Here is a 15850-nt window from a genome sequence, read left to right on the forward strand (position 1 = left end):
CCCACAACCCAGCTATCTCACTACTGGGTATATACCCAAAGGAAATGAAATCAATATATCAAAAAGACACCTGAACTACCATGTTCATTGCAGCACTATTCACAATAGCCAAGAGATGTAATCAACATAATGTGCATCAGCAGATGAATGGATCAAAAAACTGTGGTGTATATGCACAATGGAATACTACTCAGCTTTTAAAAGAAATGAAGTCCTAGCATTTGCAGCAACATGGATGGAGCTGGAAACCATCACATTAAGTGAAGTAAGTCAGGCACAGAAAGCAAACGATGCATGATATCACTCATTGTGGATATTCTTTAAAAAAAAAAAAGTGGTTCTCATAGAAGTAGAGACTAGAACAATGGCTACCAGGGCTGGGGCTGGGTGGAGAGGAAAAGTGGTGGACTTACGGGCACAAAACTGCTATCTGCCTTAAGTGAATCATAGTACATGAATCACTTAGTACACATGCATGTACTGAAACAACACTGTACCCCACAAATATGTACAAATAAATGTTAAAATATTAAAGAAATGTTATTATGAACTCATGGATTCAAACATATTTGTTATGTTTCCATCCATTTTTTTTTATTATTACAGTAGTGCCCCCTTATTCAGTTTCACTTTCCAAAGTTTCAGTTACTCTCAGCCAACTGCAGTCCAAAAGTATTAAATGGAAAATTCCAGAAACTAACAATCCATAAGTTTTAAATTGTACTCTTTTCTGAGTAGCATGACGTGAATCATCCCTTTGCCCAGAGCATCCACGCTGTATATGCCACCCGCCTGCGAGTCAGTGCTTGTGTCCAAGTAACCCTCATTTTCCTTAGCAATGGCCCCAAAGCATGACAGTAGGGATGCTTGCAATTCGGATATGCCTGGTTCCCTGTGGCCAGGTGATAAATACCAGAATTATGTCCCAGATGAAATGCCTTTATTGAAACTGGGAAAGTTGATCTAAATGGGGTTCTTGAGGTGACAAGGGGGCAGCTGGGGCCTAGGTAGAGTGCGAAAGTGAAGGGCAGTGGGCGTCAGAAAACCGAGAGTGGTCTGGGTGACTTTCCACATAAAATGACACCTTCTAACTTATGCGTTTAGAGAAGAATAGGTTCCCAGTTCTCGCCAGTCCTTCCTTTCCTTCCTCTCTGCTCCTTTAGTGACCGTCCTGCCTGGATTATCCTCCCTGGCCTGGCTTTTCTCTACTGCAGATGTTCTGCTGCCTAAACCCACCTGCCCTACAGACTGCAATCCTTAGATGCTGACCTCCTCAGTCCAGGCCAACCCCGTCCCTGATGGGGAGTGACTTCTTGGTCCTCAGCTTCCTGTTCTGAGCTAACCTGGACTCCAAAATAAATTTTAAAAAATTTTATTGCGGTAAAATCCATATAACATAAAATTTACCATCCTGACTATTTGTAAGTGTACAGTTCAGTAGTGTTTAGTTCATTACATTACTGTGCCACCGATCTCCAGAACTTTGCCATCTTACAAGACTGAAACTCAGTACCCATTGCACAGGGATTCCCCATTCCCCTCCCTCATCCCCTGGCGACCACCACTCCACTTTCTGTCTCTATGACTTTGCTCTAGATACCTCACGTAAGTGGAGTCACATAATGTTTGACCTTTTATAACTGGCTTCTTTGACTTAGCATAATGCCCTCAAGGTTCATCCATGTTGCAGCATGTGTCAGAATCTCCTTCATTTTAAAAGGCTGAAGAATATTCCATTGTACATGAGCCACATTTTTTTTTTGTTTGTTTACCCATTGATCTGTTGATGGACAATTGGGTTTCTTCCACCTTTTGGCTGTTGTGAATACTGCTGCTACGAACATTGGTGTACCAATACTCTTCATGACCCTACTTTAAATTATTTTGGGTATATACCCCGAAGTGGAATTGCTGGATAATATGGTAATTCTAGTTTTAAATTTTTGAGAAGCCACCATACTGTTTTCCATAGTGACTGCACCATTTAACGTTCCCACCAGTGGGACACAGGGTTCCAATTTCTTTGCATCCTGCCAACACTTTTTCCTGTTTTTTTGATAGCAGCCATGCTAATGGGTGTGAGGTGGTATCTGTTTGTGGTTATGATTTCCATTTCCCAAATGATTAGTGACGTTGAGCGTCTTTTCATGTGCTTGTTGGCCATTTGTACATTCTCTTTGGAGCAATGAATGCTCAAGTATTTTGTAGGATTCTTTATATCATATAGATATTTTATATTCTTCATATGAGTATATTCTCAATGCTAACCGTTTATCAGATATATGATTTGCAAATATTTTCTCCCATTCCATAGATTACCTTTTCACACTGTTGGTTGTGTCCTGTGGTGCACCACAGTTTTAAATTTTGGTGTAGTCCAATCTCCCTATTTTTTCTTTTGTTGCCTATACTTTTGATGTCATATCCAAGAGATCATCGCCAAGTCTAATGTCATGAAGGTTTACCTATGTTTTCTTGTAAGACATTTGTAGTTTTAAGTCCTATGGGTAGATCTTTGACACACTGTGAGTTAAGTTTTGTAGATGGCGTATCTACTCTCATGTTTGCTGGGAGTTAACAATATGTAGCAGTAGCAATACAGAGTGGTTAAGAAAGGGACTTCCGGGCCAGCCCCGTGGCGCACTCGGGAGAGTGCAGTGCTGGGAGCGCAGCGGCGCTCCCGCCGTGGGTTGTGGGTTCTGATCCTATATGGGGATGGCCGGTGCGCTCACTGGCTGAGTGCAGTGTGGGCGACACCAAGCCTAGGGTTGCGATCCCCTTACTGGTCACAAAAAAAAAAAAAAAAAAAAAGAAAGGGACTTCCATATTTTATTTTCACTCTTGGATTTTAGCCCCAAATATGTTTTTCGTCTCATTCCCCAACAAAGACTTGCCCCTAGCCATGAAAGAGGCCACAAAATGTAAGAAAACCAATGCAAAAATTTATATTTTATTTGAATTCAAAAAATTTAAAATTGCTTTCAAATTCAGTAAAGTACCATAACGCAGGACCCCAGGGGGAACCAGGGGGAAGCCTCATATACAGAGACAGATAAATTAAATGTATATACTGCAGACAAGCCAAGAAGCTGTGTAGATTACATATTTACAGCACTTGATGTTTTCCGAAAACCATATTTATACATTTTATTACATTTACAAAAAAGGCTTCCACTACTGTTTACCTACAATAATGAAAAAAAATTTACACCTTTTTTCGGTACTGTACAAACTTTGTATAATAAAAATATATCTCTGTACAAAAGATTTTTTTTTGTTTTTGTTTTATTTTGTTTTTCCTCATGGGATGGCGGTGGGGATATGGTGCGATTGGCAGGTGAAGGATATAATCCGCCCTGTTCCCTTCCAGTCCTCTGGAGGTGGAGAGAAAATGCCAGAGGTGGGAGAGGGTGATGCACGGCAGAGTCCTGGGTATCCCACCAGCATGTGCTCCTTGGGCACCTCGTGGGACTTCACAGGAGACACGGGGAGGGAGTGGAGGCAGGGCTGGGGGAGTCCACTGGGTGGTCTGAGAGGAATATAAGAAGGGAGAAGGGGGCAGCCAAAGAGCTTCCTGCACTTGTCTCCAGGGAAAGAAAGAGATGAGAGCGTGAGTGTGTTTGTCTGGATTGGTCCACTCCTGCCAAGCCCAGGGATGCCAAGTGCAGGCAGGGGTGGGCCGTCTTCATTGTATCGCTGGAAACTGACACCTCTCACTTTAGCCAATCTAAACATCAGTCAGATCTTTTAATTGTTCCAACCCAGAATTTGCCTAAGAATCAGGTGTCCCAGCCCCTCCATTCCCACACATTTCTATATCTGATTTCAATATGTGATATGAACATCTGAGGCCACCATGTCACACATGCGCAGGTGCTTATGCCCATGGAGACCTTCCAGAGGACATAGAAAGTGGTTCTAAATGCTGTACTTTGATTCCTAAGTTCCTTAGCTTCCCAGCAGTACTCAGGCACAATGTAATACCCAAGCACGATGAAACTGTCAAAATAAATCAAGCCCACTTGCAAGAAGCTGGAGAGTGTGACTTTCACTTGCTACATTCTTTTCATTCAGGTGCTTCCAGGTGTTTTGTCTGCTATGGGCAGGGCCTGCTGGGAGCGGAGGTCTGGGTACTGGGTCCTTGCTGTGACGCTGCCCACGTGGAGAGAGCAGAGCCCAGATAGGACACATGGATGCCCTGCCTGGCCTGCCAGACCTGGCCACAGAGCTCCTGTAGAGATCCAGTTCCTCCTTCCTGTCTTTGATGCCCTTTCTAGACCTAGGTTTCTGGCAGCTGGTGTTGTGGGCTTTGAGGTCAGACCGACTGGATTTGCATTCTGACTGCGCTTACTCTCTGGCTCACGTCTCTTCAGCTTTCCGGGCTTCTGTTTGTTCACCTATAAACTGGGAATAATAAATCCTATGTTTTGTGTATAGACTAGAAATAATATATGTGAAGTGTCAGGCACAGAGAAGCAAGCCAGTATGCGGTGGTCATTATTTTTTGGGTCCTGGGGCAGGCTCACTACCCTGTCCCTTCTAGCACTTCCCTGCTGCCTCCAGACCTGGCATCCCTGTCTGGGCACAGACTTGTTTTCTCTTCTTTGTCAGTGGACAGCCAGATTTGACCTTGGGCTCCTGGCCAGATGCCCGTCCTGCCTCCCCTCGACTCCCCCTTCTTTTCTAGTGCTGCCTAAGACCCAAATGACTTTTTAATTCACTTGGTTTAGAACTCAATAAAATTATGTTTGAAAAAATAAAGAAATTAATTTCTAAACTATTTTTGGAGGTTTCTTTCCTGCTCTTGGGGTAGTCCTGGCTGTCACTGTGCAGATGGGACTGTCCATCTGCAGATGGCTGGTTTCTACGTACTGACCACCAGGGGATGCATCCTACTAGTACATTCGCTGTGTCCTCGCATGTGGGACAGGCGGGGGCATGTCTGTCCCCTCTTCATCTCTTCTCTGTGTTTGTCAGGACAGGACATGGGACGTCTTTCACACACATTTCACTTTTGTTAAGTCTTTATGATCTTTTCCACAGGATGTAAATGAAGGGGAGAGTTGTGTGTGTGTGTGTGTGTGTGTGCACGCGCACGCTCAGGCCTGTACACACACACCGCACATCCACAAATTGCTTTGCTGTTTTAAATCCATACACTTCCCTCCTCCGTCTGCAGCTCTTCTTCCTTCACTGCCGCAAGTCAGGGCACAGCGGGAGTCCCCTCCAGGGTGGTGCACGCAGATGGCGGCAGGGCGAGGGCCCAAGTCCCAGCAGTAGCAGATACAGGCAGAGAGACGGACGAAGATGGGCACTGGGCACTGTGCTCAGGGGGGCCTGCGGCCTGCCCCCTGGGGAACTGGGGACAAACATATCACATCAGAGTTTGTAATAAAGCGAGGCAGTGGGTGGGGGTGGGGTGGGGAGCAGGAAGAGGCAAGAGAAAAAAGGCAAGGTAAAGATGGAGCACTGGGAAGAAGGAAAGAACAACTCAGTGCCTCCATCTTCATCTTTGTTTTTTAATCCTTCCAAACAGGGGGTGGGGTGTAGGTAGGGAACACGCACAGCAGGACACATTCTTCCAATTGTCTGTTTCCCTTGCAGGACCGACTTATCCATTAGGCACAGTAGGCCCAGTGCCTAGGGGCCACTGCACTTTTAGGGGCTCAGGAAAATGTTTTAATTTTAGTTTCTTTCAAAATCAGAAGAAAAAATGAACATAATGATAACAGACATGTAATAATAAATTCAGATTGGAATCTATCCATCTAACAACACAGTTGTAAAGCATCGTTTGTAATGTATATATTTTTTGATAGCAGAAGGTGCCCACGAAAGTCATAACACAGCCCGGCTCCCAGGCACTCCACTCACGGACCCACAGGCCTCAACTACTTCCCTCTGTAGAGTTTTTATTTTAATTTCAACTGCTCTTGTTAGGCATCAGTTGACCTGACCATCCAGTCATCTAATCACTCATTTTGCACGTGTGTCTGTTCAGGGTGGTTGCTCGTGCACCCCCTCATGAGCTGCGCAGCACTTTCTCTGTGCCCAGCTTTGGCTGCAGGAGTTGGAGGGACACTGCTGGAGAGCTGTGGGACAGCGGCAGTTCAGAGGCTCTGGCTGCTGGCGAGGGAGTGATGCTGACAGCTGCCTGGATTTGAACCACCAGCCCAAGAAGAGCCAGTGGTAAAAGCATTGTGCACGTGGGCACCTGGGGCCCCATGGAGCCTGGTGTGGCGCGAGGGTGAGGGTGTGTGTGGGTCACCGGGCATTCTTGCTTCTTATACTGTTCAGTAATTCACGCAGTGACCCGAAGTGCACATTCATCACTTTCACCTCTAAGGCCTGACATCATGAGAGGGGATTTCTCTTTTTCCTTTTGCTTTCTATTTGTGAGTTCTGAGTAGGAAAAAGCACCCATTGAGCATAAAGATGAAAGTTCAGGAATCATTTGGCATGTAAATAATCTCAGTGGAATAATTTCTCCTCCTATCTAAACGTTTGTTTTGGAGAGATGTAAATGGATGGGAAAACTCTTAAATAAATTGTATCCAAAGTTGCCTTTATATGTTCTGAAACTATCTCTTTGCGTATAAATTATCTTAACATTTACAACTTTAAACTTTGATTTAGGGAACAGAAATGATTGAGAGGAAAAAAGTGGCCTCAAAGAGGGGAGGGGAGAACAGAGGGAGCGTGCGGAGTGTTTAAACCAGGGCGGCGAGTGCTGCCTTGTGAACTAGCTGTGTGGTTCTGGACTCAGGCTGAAGTCACACTGTCAGGGACCGGCAGTCAGTGCTCGGCAGATGGAGACTTTATAATGACTCTCTGGCCAGGAACATGTCACATGCACTGCCATAACTAGGAGCATGGGCAGGGAGAGCTGAAACTAGCCTTAAGGTTTGGCTGATGACCCACCTGACAGACTTTCCTTAGCCTGGCTGGGACCCCTGCCTCCCTAGGCTCTGTGACTTTTTTCTCCAGAGCCCTCCAGCCCTGGCTAGGCTAAGTGGCAGGAGGTACCTGAGAGATGGCACCTGACTGTCCCAGAGAGTGGGATGAGACACTGTGCTGGGAGGGGAGCAGCTAGGATATCTTGTTGGGGCAATTCCTGAAGGTTCCCAGGTCCCAGAGGAAGAGGCAATACCTTTCAGATTTGTCATCTCCCCGGTGAGCCTGTTGGACATGAGTGCTCACGCATGTGTGTGTGTGTGTGTGTGTGTGGCAGTGTACACACTTGTGTTTGTGTCTGCCCCTCTGTCCATGTAACAAGGGACTCAGACCAGTGACAGGGATTGTGTCAGCCTGTCAAAGAGCCTATGCTCTTTGTGATGGTTAATTTTATATGTCAACTTGCCTAGGCTATTGTGCCCAGTTGTTTGGTCAAATATTGCTGTGAAAACCCCTTGTATATCTATATATATAGCTGTATAGCTAGAGATATGTATGATGATTCTTCAAAAAGTTCATGGAAAGATTCATATTATTTTTAAATTCTATTTTCCACAAACTTTTAAAAGTATCCTTTTATAAACATCGCTCTATATAAAGATGTACAGATGTATATATTTCGTGTAGAGTGTGTCTATATACACAATATACCTACACACACACACATAAACACGAGGGATCTTCAGAAAGTTCATGGAAGGATTTATATTATCTTTTAATTCAACTTTTCCACGAACTTCTTGAAGTACACTCACATATATGCACCTCTATATATCTATACATTATCTCCAGAGACTGGCCTTGACCCAGAAGATAGATATTTTTTTCTCCTATAGGTTCCGCTTCTCTGGAGAGCCCTGACTGATCCTCTCTCCTTGGATACATTGCAAGCCCAGTGGTTAAGAGCACAGTCCCCAGAGCCAGCCAGCCTGGGATTAGATTCTGACCCCACTACTTATCTGTGTGATGTTGGTCAGGTTAATCAATTTTTCTGCACCTCAGTTTTCTCATGTTCGATGGGATCCTAATAGCACCTACTTCACAGGTGGGGTAGGGGTTCAATTAGTCACCTGTGCAAAGTGCCCAGCTCAGAGCCTGGCACCCAGTCATACCCAGCACAATGCCCTTCTCTTACTAGATGTGTCTGTGGTGTGTCTCCATGTTTTGGGGCACCTATGCATGCACAGACACCTGTCTGTCCATCACGGCCTGTCTGCCTCCCACACCTGCATCTCACCGGCTGCTGGAGGCGGGGCTCTCTGTGGCGGTGGCAGTGGCAGCCAGGCCTGGTGGCTATACTGCTGTACACACTGTGCTGACTGTGAACTCCGCCTCGCTGGCCATGATGTCTGTGGGCTGGATGTTGCGGTCATACATTGGGTTCTCAAATGTGGCTCGAACATTTGTGTTCTCGTGGCCGGCATAGCCATTGAACGGGACTTTGGGTCTTCTCCTGGAATAACAGAGAGAGTGACCATGGCATAACAAGAGAGAGAGACAGGGAGACTCAGGGGACCTAAGGGGAGCAGGAGGGAGAGAGGGAGGCTCGTTCTTCCTTTCGGAAGCTTGCAGTGCTCCTGAGCCAAGAAGGCTCAGGGTGTGCTTAGGCAGGGGATAGGCATGGAGCCCGTCGTGTCACCTCCCGGCCCACGGCTCCACTGTACCTGTGCTTGTAGAGATAGAGCACAAAGCCTGCAATGATGAGAGCGATGAAAGGCACCAGGATGGCGGCTGCCACGGAGCTGCTGTTGGAAGCAAAGTGGCGGCCGATGGACTCGGGGTCTGACTCCAACAGCCTGAGGTCTGTAAAGTCCCAAAGCATAATGCTCAAGTCACGGAGACACAATCTGAGGCATACGGTCCCTGCTGGCTACCTGCCCCCACCGCACACTCTTGGGAAGGGTGGCTGTGGCTCGGGCTATCGCCTGTCCCCCCGCCACACTCAGACACTCCCAGCAAAAGGCCCCATGTGCTTTCGCCTCCTGCCGATCAGACCGGAGCCAGAGGGTTGTGTTCAGTCCTGGGGAGGCCAATCCACAGAAGAACCTGAAACCGTGTCTCTGAATAAAACGCAGAGAGGGTGCAGCCCTTTAGAAGTTTCTAAACTTCTTTTGGCCATAGAAGCCTTTCACCCGATGGAACATGTGAAGATGGAACTGCTCAATTGAAATGGGGGAGCAGAGCTGAAGTTTCTCCTACTGGAGGGTCTCCCTCCTCCCCCCGGGGCCTCCCCCACAGACTGGGAGGACTTGGAAGAACACAGTTAGACTCTGCGGCCCCTTCTAAGTGCCCACCTTACCGAGGGGCCTGGGGCTCTGAGGGGGGATGGTTCTGCCTGAGGGGACAGAAGTCGGTTGTGGGGTCCCACAGGATCCCTGATTTTCTGAGGTCTTCCCAGTGTGCAGGGGTGAGGGCAGGGGCACTGAATCAGGTATTGGAAGAGAGAGGTCCCAGTGCATGTGGCTCATGGGGTGGGCTAGGGCAACTCTGGGGAGGAGCAGTGTGACCTGGGAACGACAGGGAGGCAAGTTCTGCTTAACACAGGGAGACACTTTCTGGAGGTCAGAGCTGCGACAAAGTGCAATGGACCACCTTGGCAGGCAGGGGCCCTGGAGACAGCAGCGTCAGGGTCCGGGGCGCAAAGCTGCCTCTTGAGAGCCCGCGGGTGCCTCCTGTCTCTCCACACACTGCTTCAGAGAAGCCAGGACCCCTCCTCCCTCGTTGGAGTCTGAGGCTGGGCACCCAGAGGCTGTGGCTCAAGGCCAGCCTCTGCAGCGAGGACATTTGACACGGATGCTGTGAGGCACGCAGGGTAAAGATGCTGGGGAAGAACAAAGGAGGGAAGCCTCCTGGAGGCTCAGTTTCCTCATCTGTGAAATGGGGACAGCAGTCCTGGTGCTCTCGGACTGCACTAAGGAAGAAAGAGCATCACAAGTAAGGGCACCCCTGAGGACCCCGAGTTGGAATGCTTCAGGATGTCTCTGTTCTTTGAGACAGAGGTGACTCCTGGGGGCAGCCAAATAGTGCTGCTGGGGGCTGTATTGAAGACCCAATGTCCCTTAAGTTGGGAACTCTCAACTGAAGGGCTGAGTGTGCAACGTGAGTGTGAAATGTTGAGGCTGTATGCTCGATTCTGGAGAGATATTCCATAGCTTTTGTCAGAATCTCAAGTGTCCCTGATCCAAAAAAGGCTAAGAACCCCTGTCCTAGACTGTTGAATGTCACCAATCCTCTCCCCCAGTACCCACAGTTTCTCTCCCCGCCATGAGTTCACATTTCCAAGGAACAAATACGAGTTACCAAGTCTTTGAAAGCCGAACTGCCCAAAGCCTTCTTGGCCTTTCACAGAGCCTTGGTAGATGAAGGTGCCTCCGGAGGACTCTGAGGAGACCTGTGATGGTGGGCAGCAGAGAGAACAAGATGGAAGGCATGCCAGAAGGATCCAGAACTCCTGCTGGCCAGGCCAGAGACACGCTCATAGGTACATGCTGCAGACAAGCTTGTGCCACCCACTGACTCATTGCTTCAACACACAGACATTTGACAATCTGCCCACCTCCAGGCAAGGGCGGAGCATGACTGATATGCTAGGGGTGGGACAGGGGCACCAACTACCTGTATGAGTAGGGTCTACTCAATCTTCCTGTGCCTCAGTTTCTCATTTTTAAATGGGAATAACAACAGTACGTATGTCATAGGGTTGCTGTGAGGATTAAATGAGTTAATACGGACAAAGCACTTAGAACACCTAATTAACAGGCCTTAGATAAGTGTGAGCTATTATTACTGTGATGAAAAACTGACTTTTGGAGCATCATGGGACAAACAGAACCATTAAAATGTACCTAGCAGACTTAATGTCCTTTGGAAACTTTGTCACAGTTCAATAGCTATTTAATTTTCTTGGCTGGGAGGGTTGTTGGAAATTACTATTTCCTGTTCCCTCTGCCACCATGCCTCCATGATGCTCATGTGACAGACAAAAACACTCGAACGTGTAGCCTGTGGCCTTGGCCACAGAGGGCGAGCTCTGGGGATGCTTATGCTACTAGTGTCCCTTCTGACCTGTGCTCCACCCACGCTCCATTCCTGAGGCCCCCTCTGTCCAACATGTTCCTGGCTGACCTCCTCAACTATCCTGGCCATAGAAGAGGCCCCGATGGCTGTTCTGTCATTCTAGGCAGTTGCTCTGGCTGCTCCTGGCCCTCCAGAGCTCCGCTCTTGTTTTGCCCTTGCCCGCACTGTTAGAGCCATGTCCCAACTTTGACCCTCGTTCAACTCTCCCAGCACGGAGAGTCTCCTGTTCCTGCACAGCTTTTGGACTGCTACTATAGAAGCTGGCCCATACTTGGATGCCCAAGGGAATCCATAAGGTGCCTATAGGGACACCAAGGAACTAGCTATATGGGCCAGCCCCTGGAGAAGCCACTTGGTTCTCGTAATGTGCTTATAAAGCAAGGCCACTAAAGCCACAGTCTTCCACCAATTAGTCCTGTCCATAAAGATGCACTGTGACTTCTCAGCTACTCTGGCTCACCATGATCATTTGCTCCTTCCTATCCTTCTTCTAGCTCCAGTAACCCAAGACAAGGAAGCTGAGGATGTGGGAGGTGATATTATGCTCAACTCCTCTACCTGTGAGCTAGGAAGATAAGGGCAGAGGAGCATCCCTGGGGACTTGGCTTCTCCCTCAAGAATGGACTAAGTCTTTCCTACAAGGGAATGAGAGAAACCCCTGTCTCTTCCCCCATGTCCTGGTCTCTCAAGCTGTGATAAGTCACCCACAATCTGCATCCTCAAATGTGAGCCACTGTTCAAGGTAGTCACGTGGGACTTAGCACCTTTTCCTGGCTCCCACCGGCCACACCACCACCAGCTCGCTCACGTGCACACCTATGCCCCTGACCTCCCATCTGTTGCTCTCTGCTCGAACAGCAGAGCTTACTCCACCTCTCAGATGTGGTGGCCCTTTGGACTCCGAGTCTCCTGGCACTTTTTATTTTTTCCTTTGCCCACTTCATTAGCAGATGAGGACTCCCTTGCTCTTAGTCCTGGCCCCACAGAAAACCTCCCAAGTTTGCATGTTGATCCTAGGAGTTTCCACACCCTTCTGTCCTCCTCTTCCCTGCCAGGGATCTGGGAAAGAGGACGGGGCAGGGCACGAGATCAGTTTGTTGAACTTACATGCCCATCCAAAGCCCAGTGGTCATCTTTGAACTTATTCACAAAGATCTCCACAGGCCCTGTAATCTGGTAAACCTGGAGCAGGAGATGGAAATCTTCCTTCTTGTAATTTCCTGGGAAAAACAAGTTCGGAAGGTACATTTGAAAGATCTGGGAAAATTTCAAGACCCAAATTTGTGGGTATGTGAGTGTGAGTGTCTGCGTGGAATATCACGTGTAGATGTTGATATAAACACTCCCTGCATACCTATAAATAGGCAAGTATGGTGTTGCGTCTGAGTTTGTGTACACAGCACACGAGTATATGCAAGAATGTGCATGTGTGTGTTGATAAACAACCAGACTACTGGGCTGAGATTTTGATCCTGTTTATACATGCACATGTGAGAATATGATCTGTATAATCTGTTCATTAATGCATGGGCATGTTTACAGTTCGGTGGGTGCAGGAATGCATGAAGGCATGTACATGGGAGTATGTGAATGTGTTTACGACTATGTGTGACATCAAATGAGTGATGTGACCATGCAGCTGTGTGTGTGTGCATGTGTGACTGAGTGGGTACGATTGTATGTGTGGTTGTGTCTTAATGTGTTCGTTCATTCACTCATGTATTCCTTTATCTATCCATCTTCAATGAACACTTGTTTTCTAAGATATTTAGTTTTCATGATTATAAAAACATTGAAAATTGGGGAAATTGTGGAAAATGCAGAGATGCATAAAGAAAAAAATCTCTCTTGATTTCAACACTAAGAAATAACCACTGTTAACGTTTTGGTATAAATACTTCCAGTTTTCTTTCTTAATATAATTTTTTTCCTTTGAAAAACTGGAATTATATTTTAAATGGATTATAATGGGTGCATTTCCCCCCAAATTGGCATAATATTTTATCCAGCAGAGATACTATAATTAAAATACGCATTTCTTCATTTTGGGGAAATTTTCTATGCCCAGTATTTATGTAATACAAATGGCCATGTAATGTAAACATCTTTTATTCACAAATGTCTAACTTCCTCCAGATCAATTTCTTATGATAAAAATTGTTAGAAATATAATTAGTGGATTTAATGATTTTTAACATTTTGATATAAATTCTCGAATTGTTTTCTAGAACTGTACTATTTTATTCTTTGGCGTCCCTGCTGAAGCTGACCAGCACTAAGGTTTATTACCTTAAAAAACTCTGAGTTGATAAGTGGAAAATCACATTTTGTGTTTACTTTTATTTTTTTGATTACTGCTGAAAAATATTTTTTCTTATGTGTATTGAGTGATTGTACTTTGGCTTCTGGGAATGTTCAGCCCCTATTTTTGGTTCACCTTTAGGGATATCAGTCTCTTTTCTTTTTGTTTATAACAGTTTACATATTCAAGTTATTAATATTTGTCATCTAACCCTTTCCCATCTAACCTTTAGTCCATGGTGCTTTTTTCATACAAAGATGTGTAGACCCTCCCTCCTCCTCTGATCACCAGACAATTCCAAGCCTCACAGGACAGTATGATGCAATGACATCAGACTCATCCCTGCAAAGCGTGTGTGCCCGTCCCCCTCACCCCCTGCCCTGCTTTCAACAGAGGTGGCCTTCTCCTTACCAGCTAAGTGCAGCTCCACACCACTGTGGTCTATCATGGTGGCGTTGACCTTGCTGCTGGCAACCTGGAAGCCAGTCACTCTGAGCATGGCCGGCTGCTTCTTCCCCTGGTACTCATAGGCCCCTTTCCACAGGGAATTCTTGGCAAAAACATCCCCAGGAACTAGAGGAATTGAGAAACTGAAGTGAGAGGAACTTTGTGCTGGTAGAATTGGGGCCACCTGATGACAGATTGTTTCCTTTTCCCCAACATCTAACACGTGGGGAGACTTGTAGAGTGCTCTGACCCTCTTGTGATCCTCTTGTGTCTCAGAGTGGACAGGTGGCAGAATTGAAATCTGTGTTGCAGGATTATTCACAATAGCCAAGACATGGAAACAACCTGAGTGTTCATCCATGGATCAATGGATGAAGAAAACGTAGCATATATAAACAGTGGAATACTATTCAGCCTTTAAAAAGAAATTCTGTCATCTGTGACAACATGAGTGAACCTAGGAAGATGTTACACGAAGTTAAATAACCCAGGCACAGAAAGACAAATACTGCACATGGAATCTAAAAAAGGTGAAACTCAGAAGTAGAGAGTAGAATCATGGTATAGAAGCTGGGGCGGGGGAGAGGAGGAGATGTTGATAAAGGGTACAGAGTTTCACTTTTACAAGAGGAATAAGTTTTAGTGACCTATTGCACAACGTGGTCACTGTAGTTAATGATAACGTATTGTATATTTCAAAACTGCAAGGTTTTCAGTGTTCTCACTGTGAAAAAAATGATAACTAGGTGTGGTGATGGATATGTTAATTAGCTTAATTTAATCATTCCACAATGTATACATATCATAACATCACACTGTACCCCATTAATAGGTGCATTAATTATAAGTCAATTAAAAATAAAACATAAAAAAAGAAAAGAAGAGAGGGAGGAAACTAGAAGGAAGACAGAAAAGAAAGAGAAGAGGAAAAAAGGACAGAAGGGGTTTAAAAGATGGAGAAAGGGAAAAAGAGAGAAGAGAGAGAAAACCGACATGTCAGTAAAGTGTGGTGGACAGGAACATGGGCTAATGAAGTTAGACAGATCTGGATCCTAATCTTAGTTCTGTCACTTAGTTGTTTGATTATGTGCAAGAGCCTCCACTTCCTCACCTGTACAGGCCACACCTGTCGTTCTGTACATGGGGGCCTTCCCACTACCTCATCAGTTTTACTGTAGGGCTCAAATGATGTAATGTTGCAAGTTGTATGTTGCACAGAAGCACCCAATGAGTGGTAGCTACTGGGTTGTTATTTATCCTTATAGTAATTCTCTAAGGCAAGTATTATGATCCCTATTTTACCAAAAGGTAAATGGAAGCTCAAGAGGTGAAGCTCATTTGCCCAAGGACACAGCTAGTCAGTGACCAAAATGGCACTCACACTGAGTCTGTGATGTCAAATCTAGTTTTGTCTCCCATATAACACACATGCTAATGTGCTAAATAAAAGTAGAAGGTTCAAAAAACGATGTGAGAGTCTATAATAATTTTGCATCGGTCAGGCCACACCTGTAGTTCTGGATGTGACACTTTGAAAGACACAGGACCTGTCTTAAGAATGCAACCATTTCCAGGAAGCTCTTTGGGCTGGACCTGGTCTGTGTGTCGGTTTGACCACACACTGGCCAGTCCTGTGCCAACAGGGGCTGTGATAATTAATGGTTCCAGAGCTTGGAGCTCTGGACATGCTTCTGGAAGGCCCTGGCTCTCTCTTCTTTCAGGCTCACTTCCTCCTGAAGTCTGCTTAGGGTTGGGAGATGGGTGGGGAAATCTGTCTGCGTCTATAGATAGTTTTCATGCCCTTCCACTGGGTGCTCAGCAACTCACATACACGTTTCTGGCTCACAAGATGAAGGAAGAAATACAAACTTCTTGAGCCAATGACTTGGACCATACATACCTGAGACCTGAGTGAGCGGCGGCTCCCGGGCAGTGCTGATGGGTCTCCCACTGGGCCGGACCTCTGCTGGGGAAAGAGAATGGAAGAAAAACAGGTTCAGCTTCTGGTTCACACTCTATTGGAAAAATAATGGCCACCTTTCTGCCATTAGGTCAATAGGCTCTTTGAGA

At 46.2% G+C, this 15850-nt stretch overlaps 1 protein-coding gene across 1 annotated transcript in view; it reads right to left on the bottom strand.

The window, feature by feature from the left end:
• Positions 1 to 8247: 8247 nt before the first annotated feature.
• Positions 8248 to 15850, bottom strand: part of CSMD2 (CUB and Sushi multiple domains 2) — a 588341-nt gene continuing 580738 nt past the window's right edge. Inside the window, exons 65-70 of the mRNA XM_063104124.1 lie at positions 15681 to 15743; positions 13745 to 13906; positions 12139 to 12251; positions 10255 to 10345; positions 8619 to 8757; positions 8248 to 8407 (exon numbers count right to left, since the gene is read on the bottom strand). Of these exons, the coding sequence (XP_062960194.1) occupies positions 8248 to 8407; positions 8619 to 8757; positions 10255 to 10345; positions 12139 to 12251; positions 13745 to 13906; positions 15681 to 15743 (728 nt within the window). The remainder of the gene's footprint in view (positions 8408 to 8618; positions 8758 to 10254; positions 10346 to 12138; positions 12252 to 13744; positions 13907 to 15680; positions 15744 to 15850) is intronic.

The sequence above is a fragment of the Cynocephalus volans genome, chromosome 8 (genome assembly GCF_027409185.1).
Source record: "Cynocephalus volans isolate mCynVol1 chromosome 8, mCynVol1.pri, whole genome shotgun sequence".
Classification (NCBI taxonomy): Eukaryota; Metazoa; Chordata; class Mammalia; order Dermoptera; family Cynocephalidae; genus Cynocephalus; species Cynocephalus volans.